This window comes from Mercenaria mercenaria, chromosome 7, assembly GCF_021730395.1.
Source record: "Mercenaria mercenaria strain notata chromosome 7, MADL_Memer_1, whole genome shotgun sequence".
Classification (NCBI taxonomy): domain Eukaryota; kingdom Metazoa; phylum Mollusca; class Bivalvia; order Venerida; family Veneridae; genus Mercenaria; species Mercenaria mercenaria.
In genome coordinates this window covers 32,063,687-32,087,230 of record NC_069367.1, presented here as the reverse complement: position 1 = coordinate 32,087,230, position 23,544 = coordinate 32,063,687, and the positions used below count along the sequence as shown (strand labels likewise).

General features: G+C 33.8%; 2 protein-coding genes across 2 annotated transcripts in view; one reads left to right on the top strand and one right to left on the bottom strand.

Annotated features, from left to right (window-relative positions):
* The window catches only part of LOC123554600 (narbonolide/10-deoxymethynolide synthase PikA2, modules 3 and 4-like), a 68,562-nt gene that overhangs the window by 28,106 nt on the left and 16,912 nt on the right, over window positions 1-23,544 (top strand). Inside the window, exon 2 of the mRNA XM_053548016.1 lies at window positions 10,150-10,294. The gene's annotated coding sequence lies outside the window, so the exon portion shown is untranslated. The remainder of the gene's footprint in view (window positions 1-10,149; window positions 10,295-23,544) is intronic.
* Window positions 1-23,544, bottom strand: part of LOC123554599 (broad substrate specificity ATP-binding cassette transporter ABCG2-like) — a 34,669-nt gene that overhangs the window by 9,615 nt on the left and 1,510 nt on the right. Inside the window, exons 2-12 of the mRNA XM_045344850.2 lie at window positions 19,057-19,116; window positions 18,396-18,510; window positions 18,059-18,211; window positions 17,456-17,613; window positions 14,387-14,538; window positions 13,635-13,742; window positions 9,088-9,145; window positions 8,100-8,208; window positions 6,694-6,759; window positions 2,671-2,756; window positions 1,270-1,359 (exon numbers count right to left, since the gene is read on the bottom strand). Coding sequence (XP_045200785.2) covers window positions 1,270-1,359; window positions 2,671-2,756; window positions 6,694-6,759; window positions 8,100-8,208; window positions 9,088-9,145; window positions 13,635-13,742; window positions 14,387-14,538; window positions 17,456-17,613; window positions 18,059-18,211; window positions 18,396-18,510; window positions 19,057-19,116 — 1,155 coding nt within the window. The remainder of the gene's footprint in view (window positions 1-1,269; window positions 1,360-2,670; window positions 2,757-6,693; window positions 6,760-8,099; window positions 8,209-9,087; window positions 9,146-13,634; window positions 13,743-14,386; window positions 14,539-17,455; window positions 17,614-18,058; window positions 18,212-18,395; window positions 18,511-19,056; window positions 19,117-23,544) is intronic.

The following is a 23,544-nucleotide window of genomic DNA, read 5'->3' as shown; positions in this document are numbered from 1 at the left end:
TAAAACAGTAACTTCAGTTACGAAGAGTAGCGTCATAATTCATAATAGATGTCATTCAAGTCGGAAAAAAATATATACAGCAACTATTTGAAGTTTGAAGAAAAGAAACTCCCTTTACAGATAAAATGAAAGAAAATATGACATTATTAAGTGTAAGGAACAAGTTTTATATTTGCATTGTGTGTGGGAATAGACTAGGGAATGCTTTTCTGACGAAAATAAAAATAAAGCCGGCTTCTCAGGTAAGGTTTATATTAATAACATGCCTATCTTTAATCAAAGCATATTGTATAAAAACTTGTTTAATTATATCATCTTTATTGTGTCAAAACAATTCGTAATATAATGATGATTTTATGTAGGTTTACTTATTGTTGAGTGTTCTTTTGACGCACGTAAAGAACGCATGCGCATTAGAATCCAAACATTCGGTAAAACATCAGGGCAACCAATAGCATCGTAAAAAGGTATATTAATGAGTTATTTAAGTCTTATTACACCTTAACAATGAACCGACATTTTCTCTTTTCCAAAGACCTTGAAAATTGCTCAAAGCCTTTTTTTAAATAACGCAGATATTTATATCGATATGTTGTTAATAGTATATTAAAATTTGCAAAGATATTGAAACACTCAATAGCATGGTTCTATTCATTCTATTGCCACAATCAAATTTTTAAAAAGTCACAAAAATACACTTGAAAATTATAGGAATATAAACATGTAGCTTGTTTTGGGAAATAGTTTTTAGCTTTGCGTGCTTTGTTTTGCGAGAGCACAGCCCGAGTGATATAATAATACGCATCTAAACAACAAAAATGATTTTATTTATAAGCAAATCACTGTTTCAGATATGCTGTCTAACTCTATGGCGTAATAATTGTAACGTCAGAAAAAAAAACACACAGTTTTCAGCCTTCTGTGTTTAATAGGAAAAAAATCGGGTCGTGTTAGAATGTTATTTTTTGTTTGTTAAAAAAATGCTCTTTTTGACAGGGCACAAAAATGATGTTATTTTATTTTGGTTTTCATCTTTTTTTAAATTCTGGACATTTTGGTGTATTTTTGTGACTTTTCAAAAATGGAAAAAAGCGGTAAAATGAGTTACTTAATATATATACAGTTCGATTTTGTTGAAAATATACCTTTGTAGACAAAGTATTGTTCTTATAGTACGCAAGATTTTAAAACAAAACTTTCATTGGCAAAACAACAAATGTCGTATTTGCTGCTTTGTTAATGTCAATTTATTTGAAATCAAATATTTACATAAAGATGGCTCTGTTGTTGATAAAAAGTTCCACAGCTGACAAATTGGCAAACACCATATTCATGATGATGAAAAAGAATGCACCAACTCTGAAAAAAAATATCTACATTTACAAGAACATAATTGGGTACTCAGTAAAATAGCAGGTGATTGATAAAAATGCTAGAAACCTTTTGTACAGTTTTAATTTCATACATATAAATGACAGATAGTCGTGATAGCTTTCATATAAATTTTCGTAATAGAAAAACGAACAAATTGCGTTTACCAAATTAAAGAATATTCATAAGAATTATGTACTAATAAAAGAGTTTGTCCTTAAGATAAATACAAATTGTGAAATAACATACATGAGTCAAAGACTAGAAGGTGACCTCCCAGATCGTTTTAATTATCAGTAACCCGAAAAAAATATCAATTTAGTTTAACAATTCAACTCAAGTAGCCCTGAATACATGGAGAATAGCAAGATGAGAGTAGAACAAAAATGTTACAGTTGGTTTAATAGTTCTTCTTAATTCACACCAAAAGTAAGGTTACCTTCCACGAAATTGCAAGAATGTACATTTTTACGATTTCAGACAATGCAAATAGCAACTGTTATATTGAAATTTCATTTCTTTCTATCTCGGTTTCTTAGGGCCTGAAAAAATGACATTGTTAATGTCTAGAAATAGATATCTGCACATGCGCTGAGGTTAATTGTGCTATTTCTATAATTGCTATATATTCGTGATTTTGAAGTATTTCCTATCGGATTCTTTGAAAGTACGTACGCCAATGTTAAGAAATTTCACTGTTTCTATATTGAAAACAAAATTATTTGGCTACGTACGGGTATATGATTTTCTGTAACGATATCTAATTGTTCTGTGAAAAGTAGATTTAAGAACTACATAAATTTCGGTACAGATAGGCAGTCGTCTAGTACATCTGATATCTCAGTAAGACAGAGTAGTTTATAAAATTGAAAAGAATGTAAAAATGCACTTGCGCTCTTTTGGTCAGAAGAGTTACATTATTTAGTAATATAGGGTTCAGTACAGTTCTAGCAGTTTAAAGCCATTTCGACACTAGTATTTTTGTGAGATAGACGATATATTCTATTAAGTAAACAACCATGAAGAAGTCTATACATTTGCGGAATAACAACTATTTCTAATATTATTCCGTTAATTTTAATCCGACAGACCAGCTTCCAAACTCCCAGCAGCAGTTATCTTCCTTGGCGCTACATGAATCACTACCGTGTCCTTGAAAATCAAAAAATTGCGAGCGTTCATCCTTGTAAAGATGAATGTCATTGTCTAAATGACAACAAACTTTGAATCAAATGTGGATAGCATTAATAGAACTAGTAAATACTAAGTGGTTAATTACATAGAAAGTAGAGAATATACCTGTTTTGCAGACCTGATTTGCACGAATCGTCTATCTTCCAGTATATAGCTCCAACAATAACACCAAATATAGCATTGACCAGCACCTGTACATAAAATAACTTATGTATATTAAAAGGGGACAGTTTTTTGTATAGCTCGTATATTTCGAAAAAAAAAAGGAATGACGCAATAAATGAGCCGCGCCATGGGAAAACCAACATAGTGGCTTTGCGACCAGCATGGATCCAGACCAGCCTGCGCATCCGCGCAGTCTGGTCAGGATCCATGCTGTTCGCTAACAGTTTCTCTGATTCCAATAGGCTTTAAAAACGAACAGCATGGATCCTGACCAGACTGCGCGGATGCGCAGGCTGGTCTGGATCCATGCTGGTCGCAAACCCACTATGTTGGTTTTCTCATGGCACGGCTCAAATGATTAAACTGTTGCTTTTTATGAAATACGAGCGTCATTCAGTAAAAGAATGCATCTCGAGGGCTTAGAGCGAAACTGGTCTATCTGTATATAGAAATAGAAGCAGATAGACCAGTTTCGCTCTAAGCCCTCGATCTGTGGTCTAGTATTCTTTCAATGCTAATTAACAGAAACCTATGAATACATAAAATATTTATGAATATGAAATGCAAATGGAAAGGAACAGTTGTGAAAAATGTGTTCAGAGGTAATTAAATATAGATATATTAAAAAAACTGTGAAGAATGTCAAAAAGCAACAGTTGCTTGATATATTGAATGACCATGGTATAAAGAAGCAATGCATTAAGCAAGAGATTTTTGCACCTAAACAAACTTTTTTTCGTGAAGTAACTGTTTTCAGAATTGTAGTAGTAATCTTCATTAAAGTCTCATCAATGTTCATAGATGTACAAAGTATAAGAGTTCAGCATTTTGCTTTCACTCTTAGATTATATATTTTGAAAGAAAGTCAGGTAGGTTTTACGTCTGCCCTAAGGCCCTATTTTTAAATGGAGTAAGCAAAATTCAAAACAGAAACACAGCATTCGACCTTATTTTTTCAATGTTGAAGTATTAATTCTGTCTCATTAAATCCGTTTACTTGAGACACCATAGAAAAAATGATACTGACATTTTTATTCTGTGTTTTATAATTGTTTACCAATAGTTTGATGTTTCTTTTATTAAAATTAATGGTAAAATGAGTTCTCTGCAAACGTTTAGGATAGTGGCTATCAGTTTGAAATTCGTCTCTACTTGAGCTTGAGGAAATACCATAAGTTATACAAAATTTATAAAAAAAAAACAGTTGTTTAAAAGTTGCAAAATAGTGCAAAACACGGATACCTTTCAGAATATACCAAGCAAAGGCCATTTTGTTAGCATTGCTATTAGTGATCTAATACCTTAATTAGCAAAGATATTTCGGCACATACATAGAACATTGTATCAACTAAACCATCAGTACCTTATTTACAAGGTATGAATTATTTACAAATTAAAAGCTGTCTCTGCTGCAAAATAAGGAAACATACGGAAGAGCATTAGTGCCGGATGTATGTTATTTATTAAGTCGAAATTTCGAGTTACTAACTCGAAATTTTGAGTTATTAAGTCGAAATTTCGAGTTACGTATCTTGAAATTTCGAGTTACTAACTCGAAATTTCGAGTTACCAACTACAATAGTTTACGGTGATGTATAGGTCCTGGCCAAGTGTATCCATTCGGTTGCCCTACAGGGTTTGCTCATAGAATATATCACTATTTAAACCATGTTATTTATTGATTGATTTTGTTGGGTTTAACGTCGCACCGACACAGTTATAGGTCATATGGCGACTTCCCAGCTTTTATGTTAGAGGGAGACCTCAGATGCCTAAACCATGTTTAAGTTTGAAAGGTTTTCTACCTAGTTTGAGCCCATATGTCAATGAAATATAGACATCCCCTAAATGAAGTATAGTTATGACCAAGATTGGGTACCTGGACAAAGCTACATTTTGAGGAGAGGTCATAGAAGGAGACCGGGAAGTATTCAAACTTAGAATATTTCACTATTTTGACCATATCTGGAAGGTTTTCGATCTAGTTCGAGCCCCTACCACATGAACATACTATACATGCAAATGAGGGTATATATCCTGGATAAGTTTGAAATCTAGAGTAGCTCTAGAGGCGATGGTAGGTCATACATTGATGTACGGTAGTATATGTTCAAGTCCCTATATGTTCGATACAATACGTTGATGTGTAGATAAATGATTCCACTTCGAAGAGTCAAAAGTCGACCATTTTTGGCCTTTGACAGACGGACAGACGTTCAAATTTTGTGGATAAAAGGGCAAGATAGCAACTCGAAATTTCGGGTTACGTTAGTCTAAAATTCGAGTTACTAACTCGAAGTTTCGACTAATTAACTCGAAATTTCGGGTCAGTAACTCGAAATTTCGACTTTAGTAACTCGAAATTTCTGGTTACTAACTCGAAAATTCGAGTTACGTAAGTCGAAATTTCGAGTTACTAACTCGAAATTTCGAGTTAATAAAAAAACGCACATGGCACTAATGCTCTTCAGTAGAAACAGGTTTTGGCACAAAGTTTTACTATATTAGAGTTAGAAAATAAAAAATAACACTTTTTTCTTCTGACAGTTGTGAAAACTACTTTAATGTGTAACAGCTTCCTAGAAAAGAGGTACTCTATGTCGTTATAAGTGCTGCACTGTAAGACTACATAATGTTCATTTTCTACAGCATTACAAAATGTTTATTTCCTGAAACCTTCATAACGACCAGTTTCAATGCGGATAGGAGCAACTTCGCACCTAAATTTGCTAAAAGGCGATCGATGTTTACTCGGTAACATAATTTTACTCTAGTGCTCAGCTTCATATTTTGTCTTAAAACATTTATATGAGCCGCGCCATGAGAAAACCAACATAGTGGGTTTGCGACCAGCATGGATCCAGGCCAGCCAGTGCATCCGCGCAGTCTGGTCAGGATCCATTCTGTTCGCTTTTAAAGCCTATTGGAATTGGTGAAACTGTTAGCGAATAGCATGGATCCTGACCAGACTGCGCGGATGCGCAGGCTGGTCTGGATCCATGCTGGTCGCAAAGCCATTATGTTGGTTTTCTCATGGCGCGGCTCATATAATCTTAGCTTATTTCTATTTCCTCCAGATGAACCAATAATATTACTAACTCTGTTAGACCATTGATTTAAAAAATCCTCAGTAACGACATCCTGAAACTGTTTCAAAAAGATACAGGAATTGTTTCATTTAAATCAGTTAGCATATCTAACTGATTTCTATTTAAAAAAAAAAATTCTTTAACAAAAAATATCTTTATTTTTACGTTCCTTATACAGAAAGTAGCAAAACATACATAACATAACATAACTTTATTGACATTGAATGTCATTATACATTTATGGCCTCATACATTTGTATACAATATAAACTTGTAGTGAAGACATGAATTTACATAGAAGAAGAAAACTTCACATTATAAAGAAACATTGTGAAACGAGATATTTCATTGAAAATTGCATTTTTGCTTGACATTGCTAGAGTGTATGGAAAACAATACTATTAGGTTGTACGGTAAATAATGTTTACGATTGTAATGAAAACGATGCTAGCGATTGTACGGTAAACCATATTGGACAAAAATAATCCCATCGATACACATTATTATGCGCACGCATGTATACTTTATTCTCCGTCATGTACTCAGTAGAAGCTTGTTAACATAATGACGGTTTCAAATTTAGTTAAAACATAACTGTTTAAATAAAAACTTATACTCATTAAAGCTGGTTAACCTAAAATGAAGTATTGTTTCTTGCAAACTATAGTATTTCGATTAAGGTTGGGCGACATCTGGAACATGTGCCATGAACATTTACTCTAAATGTAAGCGCAAACAACATCATTACAGGTGTACCTTAATTTAATTTTTTATAACAGTAATTTGAGCATCAGTATTGAAAGCGCTAATTATATATATCTTATTCCACATTATATTTTATAATTCAAAATAGCTATCTAAATATCAATCTTACTTGCATGACTGACGTTGATGGGCTTCTTACATAGTTCCTCAATGTTCTCTGACTGCAATACAAGAACTGAAATATAAAGTTGGATATGTGACTGTGTGTGAAATTACGTACAATTACATAAGTCACCATTGTGTCTGGGTTGACATTCAGAAATTCAGTCTTGAATATCTAAACTTAAACATATTTCTATAACAAAGTAATACATAATATCTTAGGCAAAAATCCAGCGCACACAATGATTATTTTTGATGATTTTGAAACAGTAAGTGAAGATCTGTTTCAATCTTTTATTACATACTAGTAGGTACATTTCTCATAATTATTCATCATTAAGTGTCGGCTTTATTATGATCATAAACTGAAACTTAAACTGAATAATTTGTGTGTATATATATATATATATATATATATATATATATATATAATGCTTTCCATTGGTCTAGATGTAGTCACATGATCAATGACTCAATGTATTGACTCAAAGGCGGAGCCAAAATCACGTATTGGCCTCCAGCTGTCACGTCATTACGGTTTGACGTCAAAACTATGCAATGTTGTACACAAATTACTACGAAAAATGATCAAAGGCTTCGGATATTGTTTTTAATTTTAATGTTTATACTTAAAAGTAGACTTGATTTGATGCTGAAACAAGTGTTGCCTATTAGGTTCGGCCGATACAAAAGGATATAATTGTAAAAGATGTATGCATGAAACTGAAATTATAGACTTCTAATATTAACGACTGTTGATAAAATTGCTAAAGTACAAAACTAACTGATTTTGCAATTCTAACACGATCCGATTCATTTCCCTATTAAACAAAGAAGGAAGAACACAGTGGATTATTATATAATAAATCACTGTTCTGACGTCACAATTATTACGTCATTGTGTCAAACGGCATAGCGACGCGCTGGAAAAGAAATCGAAAAGAAATCGATTGAAAACGGGCAAATTTTTAATGAATGTCGTCAAGGATATACTTAAAAATCCTTGGTAACGTATTAGAATCGAAATAATATATCTCATTTAGTGATTTGCTCTTGAATAAATCATGCGCCCTCGTGATATAATTCTTTCGCAATAATAGATCTGAACGACAAACAATGATTTATTCAACGACAAATCACTAGATGAGATATATTATTTCTTAATTATATTCATAGAGTCATTGTTTTAGTATTGTATGACCGGTATAGGAAAGTTACGTAATACAGGAAAATTGTGTATCATTTATATTGGAGATGTGCATCAGGAATATTTTAAAAACAGTGTACACTTGCCTTGCATTTTAACATGGCAAGAGCAGTCAGTATAAATAACTGAAATAGTATATCATGTAAATGGCGAAACAAGCAGTTGGAGCTAACTTTGAGCAATAAAGACAGAAAGAAATATGATACCTGTGTAAATGCACTTGTTGCAAACTTTATTGCATCTAACCTTCTGATTTCGTTTCGGGCTACCCTGGAGTTGTGTTTTTGAATAACTGCTCCAAGTTCACTAGTCATCCTTGCATGTAATGAAAAACATTTGTTATCATAAATGTTAATACACTCTTAATAATTACATGACTATATTCTACGACGGAACGTTAACCTTTATCATGCTGGACACGATTGATTCTGCCTTTGCGACCAGTGTAGATCATGATCAGCCTGCACATCCGTGCAGTCTGATCATGATCTTCACTCTTCGCCATTCTGTCAGTATCCTTTTGGCAAGCACCCCTTTTAACAGTTAATGATACTGCCCATACTGAAAGATGGACAAGTTCGTTACAGAAATTTAGCGGGGTAATGGTTAATTTTACATCAGCACTTTGGTATCATGATACACAAGATAAATGCATGTTCTCGTGGTGGCCATAGCAATGAAAGATTCGTTAATTAAGCAGCAGGGAACGGCAGCAAGCATTACAACACGAGGCAGTTGACTATAGGTTCCGCCACCCCCCTCCCCCCAACCCCCACCACCACCAAGTAGCTTAATCGGACTTCTATCGTTAAAGAACATTAAGTGAAATCCATGCTAACAAAGGATCAGACATTACAGAAGAACAGTTGATATTTGTTTATCTTTAACTTCAATATGATATAATATCTACAATATTACTGTCCTATTGTTACAGAGAGGATACTAGTATGTGTTTGTTTCAGAGTATTATTGAAATATTTTTCACTATTGAACACAAGATGCAATATGTTCACGAGTGGCATAACCACGAGATGTGTTCATGAGTAAATAAGCAAATTTTCTTTTTATTTCATGTTTTGACTAAATTTATTCCTTTTTATATTTTCTAACCATTTGATTTTTTTCACAGTAAAAATATTTCACTGAAAAAAAAATGTAATGAACTGCCTCTATTTGTTACTTGGTTTAACTTACTGCTGATTCCAACGTGAACTTTTATAAGCCGAGACGAGTTTTTTGTGTACTTCTGATTCTGCAAAATACAAACGTTAAAAAATCATAATTCGCTCATGTTTTTTCTACGTTTTATCTGGTTCATATGCATGACTAATTTATGCGTTGTAGTTTTATTAATCAATCTGGAGTAACGTAACCGGAGTTCACCATCCCGAATACAAAGTTCATTATTATAATAGGTGATGCAGGTAACAAATGACATCGCATATGGTCTCAAACTGTGACTCTAGTTGATGTTCTGTGCTTGCGACAAGACCTATTATATACTGAACAGCAAAAGAAACTATCCAATTTTATAACTAGGGTATTTTTTATTAAAAAACTTTAATTCATAAATCAATTGTGTTTTTCATATTACATTACACTTGTAGAACTTCACGTGTAAAACATTTAGAGAATCAATCAACCGTGAAGTCAGTAGTCCAACAATAGCCGATTTGCACGAAATTCATGTGCGCCTGTAATTAACAACTTTCTTTGTGAAATTTTATTGTCATTGGAAATATTGATAATTGACTAACTCGAAAAACAGCATAAAGTTTAAAAATATTTTTGGTTGCACCGCATGACTGAATCAAATTTGGCGCGAGCGCCAAAATTGGATGTTACAATGCAACTTACGCGCAAAAGATAAAGCCTTTTAAACGGCTATTGTGTGACTACTGACTTCACAGTTGATTGATTTTTAAAACTTCATTACGTGAAGATCTTCAAGTGTAATTTTGATATAAAAAAAACAATACAAATTTGAAAAATTATTTTTTATTTCAAAATATACCAGTTATAAATCTGGATAGTTTCTTTTACTGTTCAGTATATTTCGGCGTGATAGGAGAACTTTAGGCTTCCAGACATGATTGTTAACATGATGAGGGCTGGTTTCCGAATACCATATATTATCTTGTCTATGAGTGTGTACGTTCACCACAAGCATTTAGGATAACTAAATCTACTATAAGGCAGAAATCAGATCAACTGTTTAGGAGATGATTTTGTTTAAAGCTTTTTTTCTATTTTTAGCTCATATGTATGCAGCAGAACATTTATGTCAAGTTTTATCAACTTTTACAAAATAGCTGCAGAGTAGATGCCGTTTGAAGTTGCTGTGGACAGATGAACACCAGACATTAAGTGATCGCAACAACTACACGTAACGCTGAACACTGTGAGTTAAAACTAAATTGCCAGATGAACGATCATTTTACAATTATTCAAACAGTCCGGGTGCGCTTACCTTTCTTAGTTGCTAATAATTTATGAAGGTTTTGTCAATTCATATGAAAAATATCATTTTTTCAGTTTCTCTGATTGTAACTAGGATTTATTTCAATGTTTTAGAATCTTGCTTGGTTTAAGTATTCTTATATAGAATCAGCTGTAATAGCATTTCCCTATTCATGTCATGATTTTCAAAAAACTGAATGCCTAAGATTGGTACAACATATGGAAACAAGAGGGCCATGAAGGCCCTGTATCGCTCACATGACCAATTGACCTAAAGATCATCAAGATTAACATTCTGACCAAGTTTCATAAAGATATGGTCATAAATGTGATCTTAAAGTGTTAACTAGCTTTTCCTTTTATTTGACCCGGTGCCCTACTTTTTGACCCCACAAGACCCAGATTCAAACTTGACCTAGAGATCATCAAGATTAACATTCTGACAAAGTTTCATGAAGATACAGTCATAAGTGTGGCCTTTAGAGTGTTAGCAAGCTTTTCTTTGATTTGACCTAGTGACCTAGTTTTTGACCCCACCTGACCCAGATTTGGACTTGCCTATAGATCATCAAGATCAACATTCTGACCAAGTTTCATTAAGATTTGATCATAAATGTGGCCTCTACAGTGTTGACTAGCTTTTCCTTTGATTTGACCTGGTGACCTAGTTTTTGATTCTACATGACCCAAACTGGATCTTAAGACAATCAAGATTAACATTCTGATCAAGTTTCATTAAGATATGATCATAAATGTGGCCTCTACAGTGTTGACTAGCTTTTCCTTTGATTTGACCTGGTGACCTAGTTTTTGATTCTACATGACCCAAACTAGATCTTAAGACAATCAAGATTAACATTCTGACCAAGTTTCATGAAGATACAGTAATAAATGTGGCCTCTACAGTGTTAACAAGCTTTCCCTTTGATTTGACCTGGTGACCTAGTTTTTGAACCCAGATAACCCAATATCAAAACCGTCCAAGATTTTATTGAGAGTAATGTTCTGACCATAAGATTATTATTAAGATTGAGCCAAAATTATGACCTCTAGAATGTTAACAAGCGTTTCCTTTGATTTGATCTGATGACCTAGTTTTTGATCCCAGATAACCCGATATCACACTCATCTAAGATTTTATTGAGGATAACATTCTGACAGAGTTTCATTAAGATTAAGCAAAAATTGTGACCTCTAGAGTGTTAACAAGCTTTTCCTTTGATTTGACCTGGTGACCTAGTTTTTGACTCCAGATAACCCAATATCAAATTCGTCCAAGATTTTATTGAGAGTAACATTCTGACTAAATTTCATTAAGATCGGGTTAAATTGTGACCTCTAGAGTGTTAACAAGCTTTTCCTTTGATCTGACCTGGTGACCTAGTTTTTAAGCCTGGATAATCCAATATTAAACTCGTCCAAGATTTTATTAAGAGTAACATTCTGACAAAGTTTCATTAAGATTGGGCAAAAATTGTGACCTCTAGAGTGTTAACAAGCTTTTCCTTTGATTAGACCTTGTGACCTAGTTTTGGCCCCAGATAACCAAATATCAAACTCGTTCAAGATTTTATTGAGAGTAACATTCTGACCAAGTGTCATTAGATTGGGCCAAAATTGTGACCTCTAGAGTGTTTTTAAGCTTTTCCTTTGATTTGATCTGGTGACCTAGTTTTTAAACCCAGATGATCCAATATCAAACTCGTCAAAGACTTTATTAAGGGTAACATTCTGACCAAGTTTCATTAAGATTGGGCCAAAATTCTGACCTCTAGAGTGTTAACAAGCTTTTCCTTTGATTTGACCTGGTGACCTAGTTTTTGATTCTACATGACCCAAACTGGATCTTAAGACAATCAAGATTAACATTCTGATCAAGTTTCATTAAGATATGATCATAAATGTGGCCTCTACAGTGTTGACTAGCTTTTCCTTTGATTTGACCTGGTGACCTAGTTTTTGATTCTACATGACCCAAACTGGATCTTAAGACAATCAAGATTAACATTCTGACCAAGTTTCATGAAGATACAGTGATAAATGTGGCCTCTACAGTGTTAACAAGCTTTCCCTTTGATTTGACCTAGTGACCTAGTTTTTGAACCCAGATAACCCAATATCAAAACCGTCCAAGATTTTATTGAGAGTAATGTTCTGACCATAAGATTATTATTAAGATTGAGCCAAAATTATGACCTCTAGAATGTTAACAAGCGTTTCCTTTGATTTGATCTGATGACCTAGTTTCTGATCCCAGATAACCCGATATCACACTCATCTAAGATTTTATTGAGGATAACATTCTGACCAAGTTTCATTAAGATTAAGCAAAAATTGTGACCTCTAGAGTGTTAACAAGCTTTTCCTTTGATTTGACCTGGTGACCTAGTTTTTGACTCCAGATAACCCAATATCAAATTCGTCCAAGATTTTATTGAGAGTAACATTCTGACTAAATTTCATTAAGATCGGGTTAAATTGTGACCTCTAGAGTGTTAACAAGCTTTTCCTTTGATCTGACCTGGTGACCTAGTTTTTAAGCCTGGATAATCCAATATTAAACTCGTCCAAGATTTTATTAAGAGTAACATTCTGACAAAGTTTCATTAAGATTGGGCAAAAATTGTGACCTCTAGAGTGTTAACAAGCTTTTCCTTTGATTTGACCTTGTGACCTAGTTTTGGCCCCAGATAACCAAATATCAAACTCGTTCAAGATTTTATTGAGAGTAACATTCTGACCAAGTGTCATTAGATTGGGCCAACATTGTGACCTCTAGAGTGTTTTTAAGCTTTTCCTTTGATTTGATCTGGTGACCTAGTTTTTAAACCCAGATGACCCAATATCAAACTCGTCAAAGACTTTATTAAGGGTAACATTCTGACCAAGTTTCTTTAAGATTGGGCCAAAATTCTGACCTCTAGAGTGTTAACAAGCTTTTCCTTTGATTTGACCTGGTGACCTAGTTTTTGATCCCAGATGACCCAATACCAAACTCGTCCAAGATTTTATTACGGATAACATTCTGACCGAGTTTCATTAAGATTGGGCAAAAATTGTGACCTCTATAGTGTTAACAGTCAAATTGTTGACTACGGACGGACGACGGACGGAGGGACAACGACGGACGACGGACACAGGGCGATCACAAAAGCTCACTTTTGAGCACTTCGTGCTCAGGTGAGCTAAAAAGAAACACTAGAAAAAAGCACGATACTTTTGAATTATGTTTTTTGCGCTCAAACGTGTTGCTAATTAGGAGCACGTGTAAATAAACTTACGTTGCTGTACTCCATCCGATGCCAAATCAATTTTGGCAGAATATGTGTCTCCATTTATAACATCAAGAAAGAAATCTGGCGGATTGTTATGCTCTTCGCACTTATAGCCTGTAAACAAACTTGAATTAAGTGATATATCAGTCGCACAATGAGAAAACCAACATAGTGGCTTTGCGATCAGCATGGATCCAGACCAGCCTGCGCATCCACGCAGTCTGGTCAGGATCCATGCTGTTCGCTTTCAAAGTCTATTGCAGTTAGAGAAACTGTTATCGAACAGCATGAATCCTGACCAGAATGCGCGGATGCGCAGGCTGGTCTGGATCCATGCTGGCCGCAAAGCCTTTATGTTGGTTTTCTTGTGACATGGCTCAATTATGAAGAAATACTACAAGCCTTTATATATGTACTAGCAAAATAAACAAGAGTACTTAATTGGAACAAGTGTCACACCATTTAATGCACCAAATCTAAAATAAGCAAAACAGCATACCTAATTGGAGTAAAAGAGCTTGTCATGTTGACAATAGCTCAAGTTCAATGGTACGTCAAAAAATAAAAATAATAATGATAAAAAGATCCCTTTTATTGATATCAAGTCTGATTATTGCAGTAAATATCACATTCTTTAAGTCGAATTCCGTTTATCTCGAATGAAAAACGCTCAATCCTTTCGCTTTAAATTTGAGATACAGAGTTTTAACAGTATTTAAATTCACTAATTTATGTTTCCGTAGTGTTTATTAACATACCAACATCTTCAAAAAAGTCCAGACTTTCAGTACCAGGTCCCTGGTACACAAGTTCTCCCTTCGACAACAAAACAAGGTTGTCAAACAGACGGAAAATGCTGTATCTTGGTTGGTGTATTGAAAAGATAACTGTTCGTCCCTCTTCTGACAGTCTTCAATAAATAAAGGGTAGCTGAAAGTAACTTAATAAAAAGTTTTAAAATCTTTTTTGATTCATTTGGTGAAAAGAAACAACACCATTAGCAAAAAATACTCAAATTTGTACCATACACTCATCATTTCATTTGAGCATCTACCTAAATAGTTTACATGATATTGCCTTTTTTAAAGTATACGATGCCATGATACAATTTTGTTTGCACTTTGAAACTCAATTGAGCGGTTCAGGATCAAAATGATATGGTGGCTGATTTCTGCTAGTAACGTTCTGCCGTTCTGGCACCACTGCAATAACGAAAGAACGATGTTTTCTCATTTGGCATTGTTTCGTTCTCTCGTTCTGGCGCCCTCGCCAAAACGATATAACGAAGAATGCAACGCGACAGAACGAAAGAACGACACTTGAAAAAACGTCGTCTTGGCGTTCTGTCGTTCTGGCGCCACAACGCCACAGCGACGGAACGAATCAACACCAAATGTGAAAATATCATTCTGGCGTTTTGGCGCGTTCCGATAGATTATGCGCATTGTCATTTTTTTTTTTTTTTTTTCGTATTTTGCTTAAATACATTTCTACTGTTTCATAAATAGATAGATACACTTTTTCACGGATACCATAAACGTTTAGAAACGGCACCTATCTTTCATATTTCACACTTCATTTTATTCATATCATCCGGTTTTGTTTCAAGCTTAAATTGAAAATAACAGCGACTTAGCAGATATATCCAGCTATACTACTCACGCTATTTAAATTTGAAGAAATAAACATTATGACAAAAACGGAAGTTATTATTTATGGTTAAATATGTATACGGTCAAATACTTAAAACATATTGCTCTAAACATAAGTAAATATTTTTTATTTAATGCATTCATTCTTGCTTTGATGGAAAAGAATAATATCAGAAAACATGTGGTCATATCCACTCCCTTTATAACATACATGTTTAAATATGAAACATAACATAAAACTGGGTCATCAGTCAGCAGCAAACACAATGAACCTTAAGATACAATTTTTAAAATGACATTAAATTAAATACATATATTAAACATGATGAAATCGGCTAAGACCACAACAACAGCCCCTTAGCTATATCTAAAAATGATTTTTTTCTTCGTCGTGTGTTTCCGCCACACTCCTTGAAAACAGAAAGTTGCCGAATATGAATGTACGGTGCAGGAACGGTATGGGGATAAGGAACAACCCAAATGGCGCTCTCCACTTATGGGGAGTAACTGCGAGTTACTCTGCCAAAATATGACAACACTGCACATGCTCTACCGGAACGCGTCAGAACGCTAGAACGATATTTTCAACTTTGACATTGTTTCGTTCCATCGTTGTGTCGGGGGCGCCAGAACGACAGAACGCCAAGACGACGTTTTTAGGGCGCCGTTTATAAGTGTCGTTCTTTCGTTCTATCGCGTTGCATTCTCCGTTATATCGTTTTGGCGGGGGCGCCAGAACGAGGGAACGAAACAATGCCAATAGAGGAAAACATCGTTCTTCGTTATGGCGGGGCGCCAGAACGACAGAAAAAAAGGGAAAACGTTGTTCTTTCATTATGGCGGGTGAGCCAGAACGACACTGGTAGAAATTAGCCACAATGTCACCCTTTTCATACAACAGTGTCAACTTCATTGAAAGTTTTGTGTTACTTTACTGCTTGAAAAAATTATTTTCTATGGTTTTATAACATTCCAGTAGCACGTGTCACTGTGTCAATTTTTTCCAAACTGGCTGTACATGATCTCCTAGCTGGAGCTTATGTTTTGCCCTGTCTCATCCATTTCCGCTGTAGTCTGCATCCAAATTACACATTCACACTGTTAAATATACATAGTCTTAGGTAGACTTGTTTCTGCACTTTATTGAATACCCTCTCTTTTTTATATGCAGGGGTGGTCATTTTCACCGGAAGTACAAGCACTCATTGTATATGTATCATGACTACCGTTCAGGAAACTAAACACTTTTTAATTCAAGGTTTAATTTCTGTATCTAAAATTGCTTATCTAACTCAATATTTCAACCTCTAGGTTTTCATCTGAACATTCTACCGGATGTTTTGGAGCACTCAGGAGTTTTCAGATAAGAAATAAATGAGGTGACCTTGACAAGAGTGTGGAATTTCCTGACAGAATACAACTTATCATTAAATCTTACTTCTACTCTTATTATTGCACTGTTATTAATAATCATATATGTCATATATGAAGTCAATGAACATACAATTTTCCAGAGAACTCTAATTTTATTATCAGAAATTAAATACTTCCAACATGCATAATATTTTCATATCATATAAGTTAAATTCCACATTTTACAAACATATTTCAACATGAAAACTACAAAATATTACGTAAGTGAAATATTAGTAGGGCTTACTTTTCTCCCCACACGTTTCGTGGCCACAAAATTAATTCTAAAATATATATAATATATAAAGACAAACTTACTTAACATAAAATATGCAATATTTAACATAAGTAAAACAGAACGAAATCATATGAAAAACTGAGCAATACTATTCTGTGCTATTTTACAAAAATAAAAAAAAATAAAAAAGTAACATACCTCCATTTATGTTATTTTGTTTATTGATGATTAAATATCCGTATATATGTATTACCTAACTGATAATTAAACACTCATATATATGTATTACCAACTGGTCAAATATCAGTATAAATGTGTATTACCTGGCACTTAATCTAAATCAAAAACTGAATAGGTAGAATCATTTCTGTCTTTTCATTGCAACGTAAGCAGAAGTAAGAAAACTACTTCCTTTCAATCTAATTTTTTGTATGAAACAGATTACAAATGAAGTAAAATTGGCTTTTAAATTTGAAATAAACTATTTCGGTAATACAACATACACTTTGAAATATAGCTCTTACTTTTTTAATGACAGTAAAACCGTGTTTGCCGTGTTTGCATCCAGTCCAGTGGTCGGTTCATCAAGAAAAAGAACGGGTGGGGATATGATCAACTCCATCCCAATGTTACATCTTTTCCGTTCTCCTCCTGAGACTCCCCGTATGAATTCCGTTCCTACCTATTGATATAGGCTGTGACTAAATACAGAGTTGGTGCACCCGTGATATGTTACAGACTCCGGTATATACCGGATTAACTAAATTTGAACAGAAACACCTTAAATATATATATTTTGTAACCATGGTGATTCTAACCCTAACCTTTAGTCAATATATTATGCACATTATACACTAAATGCGTGCGGACATGCAAAAAAATGTATTTTTGCCGTGCGTTCCATTTGATAATAATTCCGCGCATGCGCAGAACGGCTGCACCAACTCTGCAATGAGAAACATTCATTGATATAAAGCAAACTATTTGAACATATTCATCTTCATAATTTAACATATTGTAAATTGTAATGAACCAAGAAATTGCACATTAATAATGAATGCCAATACTTTTATGTATACAGCAATCATTAATATAAGCAAATGCATTATATAAAGAAAACCCATTGCCTTAGTATCTGCGCAATGAAGCAGGCCAAGTTCAGCAATAACTTTTTCCACACGCTTGTCTCGTTCGGCCTTGGAAACTTCCTTTGGTAGTCTCAGAGATGCAGAAAAATGGAAATTTTCCTTCACTGTCAATGTTCCCATCACAACATCATCCTTAAAGGTAAAACATTACAAACCCGTCACTGATGTAAGACAATGAGTAGGCGTTATCTTTAGTAAGTATTTTGGCCATAACTAAAATTATTATTTAAGGAATAATGAGAACTATGAATTTTTATGTTAGTTTTCTAATTATAAACGTATACCATAATTGATAAGCAAGACGTTGACAATGTACCTGCACGACATAACCAACCATGCACTTGAAGTTTTCTGGTGGAGGACATCCATCCAACAGTAAAGTTCCTGATAAGCCATTAGGATTTTTTCTTCCTGCTAATACATCTAGTAAGCTGGAACGATATATTCACGAGGAATGTCAAAAATTCTATTTCAATAACAACTGCATTTAAAACGTGCAAAGCATGTTTTCATGATATTTCAAAACTAACAGGTGTTTTTTTTTTGTTGTTGTTGTTTTTTTCTTTTTTTTTTTTTTTCTTTTTTTTTTTTCAGAACAATTTCTTCTCGTTTGTTAATTGTTAATTGACAATAAATGTTACTTGTAGCCTGTCTTTGTCTTTTTGTATCTTAAGATCTAACGCACCCCGTGTATTCCTGTCTTTTGTGATAAAACTGAGCATATCCTTTCTTAGAAATCTTAAAAATAATTTATCTATACCAGTTCTGTAAAAATGTATGACATGCTTTCATTTGCATTTTACCAGTTTTGTATTTTACGTCGTGGTACAATGAGAAGAATCTATTTTTTTCAAAGTCCAACAAAATATAAAACGAATATATTGAACAACAATATACGCTAAAGAATACAGTCAACAAATTTCCGTTTTAAGGAAATAACGAAGTATCAAATGCCTGTTCAAATTAAATTAGCTTACGACGATTTTCCAGATCCTGTAGGTCCCATGATAGCATTCATGCCAGGTCGGAATATTCCACTGAAGTAAGAAAAATGAAAACGTTAATAAAGTCTGTGAAAAGGATCTTTGCAACGAAGTACATAATAGCAAAGTCGTTTTATTTAGTCTGTTCGTGAGAGATAATGAAATATGCAAGACCCTCACGCCACCTTGTTGCCGGCTTAAGCGGAATTCTTGTGTAACAAAACTAAATGCTGTCCGTGACCCTAAAGGACCAGAAACTAGTTTCAAGTTTATTTTATTCAACTCTCAGTTTGTCCACATATACAAAAACATGAGAAACTATAACGACACTGAGTCCAAGTTGTACACATACACAAAAACATGAGAAACTATAAGGACACTTAGTCCAAGTTGTACACATATACAAAAACATGAGAAACTATAACGACATTGAGTCTAAGTTGTACACATATACAAAAACATGAAAAACTATAACGACACTGAGTCCAAGTTGTACACATATACAAAAACATGAGAAACTATAAGGACACGGAGTCCAAATACGGGGAGATCCTACAACCGCCACACGGCACTTAAAAGTTACTGTTGTAATAGTTAATTAAACATGTTCCTATGATAGCAGACACGGTGTGAAAGGCCATGAGAGGTTATAAAATATGCACCACCCCCGCGCTCCATAGCAAAGGCTTGCGTGGAATTATTTTATAGTAATTGAATGCTCTAAATGTTACACCCTCATTTAATCTCCGTGAAATTCATAAGTTTGCGTGTTTGCTTTAAGGTGCGCGTCTACAGATTTATAAAGTATTCAAAAGAAAGAAATATTCAGTGAAAGGCAGTATTTAATTTGATTAAAAACGGCACTTGTGCTGTCTGTGAAATGTCAAAAAAGAGCTTCTTGATAGCTGAAGTCAAGCAATATGACTTTTATTGTATAATGGACGTCATTAAAAATTGTAAAATAACTGTTGTCAATTTTAATCAAAATTATTAATTGATTATATAATGCTAAACGTGTTATATTAAACTGATTGATTTTAATCATCCTTCGTCGAAACGAATGTGAAATTCGGCCATAATGAGAAAACTCGCCTATTAAGTGATTCGGTTGAACTGTTCTACTGGTTGTCTGAAAAACTCGCGTATTATAGAGCCCTTGTACTTTGTTTAATTTTCTTTTAGACGCCATTTTGAAAATAACATAAACAACTGCTTACTTTTATCCGGCTTGGCAATCGATTTTGCCAACGAAAAAAAATGCAGCTTTTAACCCTACGCAGATTTTACAATTGGCTGTTTACATACGAACACAGCTTTGTTTACATTTCCGTCATTTCCGGAGCTATTGCGTTCTTCATGAATATTTGGAGATAACTTATCAATTTTGGAAGGAGCAAGTACACCAATTTTCAACGAATATTTACCGCCTTTCCAAAACAGGAAATAAAATTAAACTTTCAGGAGATATATCTCAAGGAACAAAATATTTTTTCATGAAAAATGAAATATGTAAACGTTTGTTTAAAACATAAAATTTCGCAAAATGTTAAGATAATACTTTGAGCGTGCACACGTATATACTGGTTAAAATAGATGTATTTGTACTTTTAGCAACAATGAAAAGCATATTTTCTTTTGAAACATTAAAGAATTCTTACAAATGTGTTATTTCATCACATTTAAGATTCCCATAGTATTTTGTCAGTTTTATGGCATCTCAGCGAGCTTAAGTCATGAGAATCATTGGCGGCATAAAAAACGTGTAAATATTAGGTCCATAATAACGATATTGTTATAAGAATAGCAAATTGACCAATATATTCTCCAGTGGTTTAGCGTAAAACTTAATAATTATGTTCAGCATAGATTATATGCGTTTAAAAATGTCTTGTGAATCACTAAACAGATAAACCCCAGCCGTGTATTGGGCTTTTGACAAAATGATACAAGTGACCTAAGGGAATAGAATTTCTACTCCAATATCATTTTTAACAAGGATTATAGACAGAGTAACACACTATACCCAAAAGTTTCACGGCATTTGAACTGAGCCAGGTTGACAGGACATCACTCATATTTTATATTTATCCCCAAATGAAATAATAATATGCAATAAATAACACTGCTGCAAGGAGTTCATTTGCTTTTTGGATGCAATCACTGAGTAATACCATGTGAGCGAAAACTGTCAATTCTAATTTCTTAAACTGACATCTGTTAATATGAAACAACAAGAGAAACTGTTACTCAATTTTTCACAGTTAATTATGTCCTTTTTTCCAGTACGAATCTATTGAAAGCAAAGGTGGGTCAACAAAAAACCGCTAATAGATGTTTTTACAGATAGCTATTTCCTTAGCAGCGGTAGTAAATTTTCGCGCATGTACACTCTACGTAGGGCAAAAGAAAAGACATGACCGCACAATATGATTACGTTAATGTTATATCGCATTTCAATCTATTTGATCAATAATAAGTCTGTTTTTTGATAAATATCCACCGCAAGACAAAGGAAAATATATGCAGATCCTTGCAAACCCACAACTGCCTTGCTCAAAATGAGATACAAATGCGCATTATCATTAATGATTTTGGATTCATAATGAACAGGCAATAAATTACTTTTCAGCAATTTTGATCTTTCATCTCGACAAATTTAGGTTAAGAAAAATGAAAAATTGACATTTTCCATGAATTAAAAAAGCTTTCGTTTGATTTCCTAACATGATCCCACAGAACTTACCACCTGCCGCAGTTAGCTTACATGATTCTAGTAATATAATTAAAAGTCAAAATTGAAAATAAAATTTTCAATTAACAAAGTCCAGCCTTTATTTCGCATCCAATTAAACCCAAAATGAAATGGGGATCAATTCATTCCGTATTCTAAAAGATAACAATCAACTTAGAATTGTTATTTTTCATACCTGTTGATTCTTTAAATTTTAAACTTTTTATTTGACAATATCAAAGTGGTTCGGATGGTGGATGCAGCGGTCAGATTTAACAGAGAGGAGGTGGGTAGCGGGAAGGGGTGTTCTACACTTACAAATCTTTATCTGTTGTTAGACGATGTTCTATTTTTGCGGAATTCAAGTTTATCATAATCATTCTATTAATTAACGGTGAATGACTTCTGCGCACAATATATTTTCGATATGAAAATGATCCAGCATGTAAACCTAAGATATAAAAAGTTAGAGATTTATATTATGCGTTTTCCTTAAGTATGTAGTTATAGTCCTTGATTTGATCCAGATCGTCAAATTTACATTCTTTATAACTAAATTTACATCGTTTTAAAAGGAAATGTCCATAAAGTTCCGAAGTATATTCTTATAGATTTTAAAATACTAGATATCACGTGAAATGTGTTTATTTTTTATTTACAAAACAGCCCCTAAACGTGATATATTAATCCGTTCTTATTATGGCATTGATGACCAAAGGGCATTAAAGTATGTCACATCAAAGCCATCTTATATACTTCAGTAACTTTTATGATCCGCTCTTATTAGGTGACATCCGAAATTATGTTAGGGTCTTGATTAGTGATTACCAAGGTGACCTATGTTTTATCATGTCATTTGCATAACTGTTATATAATGATTTCCGGTATATTACTTAAAACAGCAACTTCAGTGACAAGGAGCAGCGCCCCCTAAGAATTCATGGTAGATGTTCAAGTCGCAGAAAAATAAAGACAACAACTATTTGAAGCTGTGGAAAACACTAGATAAAATGAGAGAATATATGGCAGTTTTAAATGTAAAGAACAAGTTTTATATTTGTATGATATGTGGAAATAGACTGGGAATGCTTGTTCTTTTCTGACGAAAGTAAAAATAAAGCCGGATTCTCAAGTAAGATATGATTAATAACATGCATGTCAGTAATCAAAGTATTCTGTATAATAAATAACTTGACTGAAATCATCTTTATAGTGGCAAAACAATTTGTAATACATATATAATGATAATTTCATATAGGTTTACTTATTGTTGGGCGTTCTTTTGCCACACGTAAAGAGCGCATGCGCATTAAAATAAAAACATCCAGGAAATAGCATAGCAACCGATAGCATTTGTAAAAATGTCTATAAATACTGAAACATGCTTTTTTGTAGGTGAATCTAAACAAATACACAAAGATGGATGTGGGTGGTGGAGGTGCACCGATTTAAACTATATTAAATCAATTTTTAATTCTGCGTTTTGACCGCTCACTGCAGATACGAAATGGCTATTGATGCGATCACGCTATCAGTGCACTATCACGCTCCGTAAATTGGTCAATTAACAAAGATATCACGCACTAATCACGCCGCGGTTCCATGCAATTTTCTCACCGTGATAATAAGAACCAGAATAAAAGGGGTGTTCAGAAAGTAGGACACGAGAGGGTAGACTTAATTGTTCAACTGGTCAACCCAAAAAACTTTATCTTCGATGAAAGTACCATTTTATGTACAATACCAGTAGC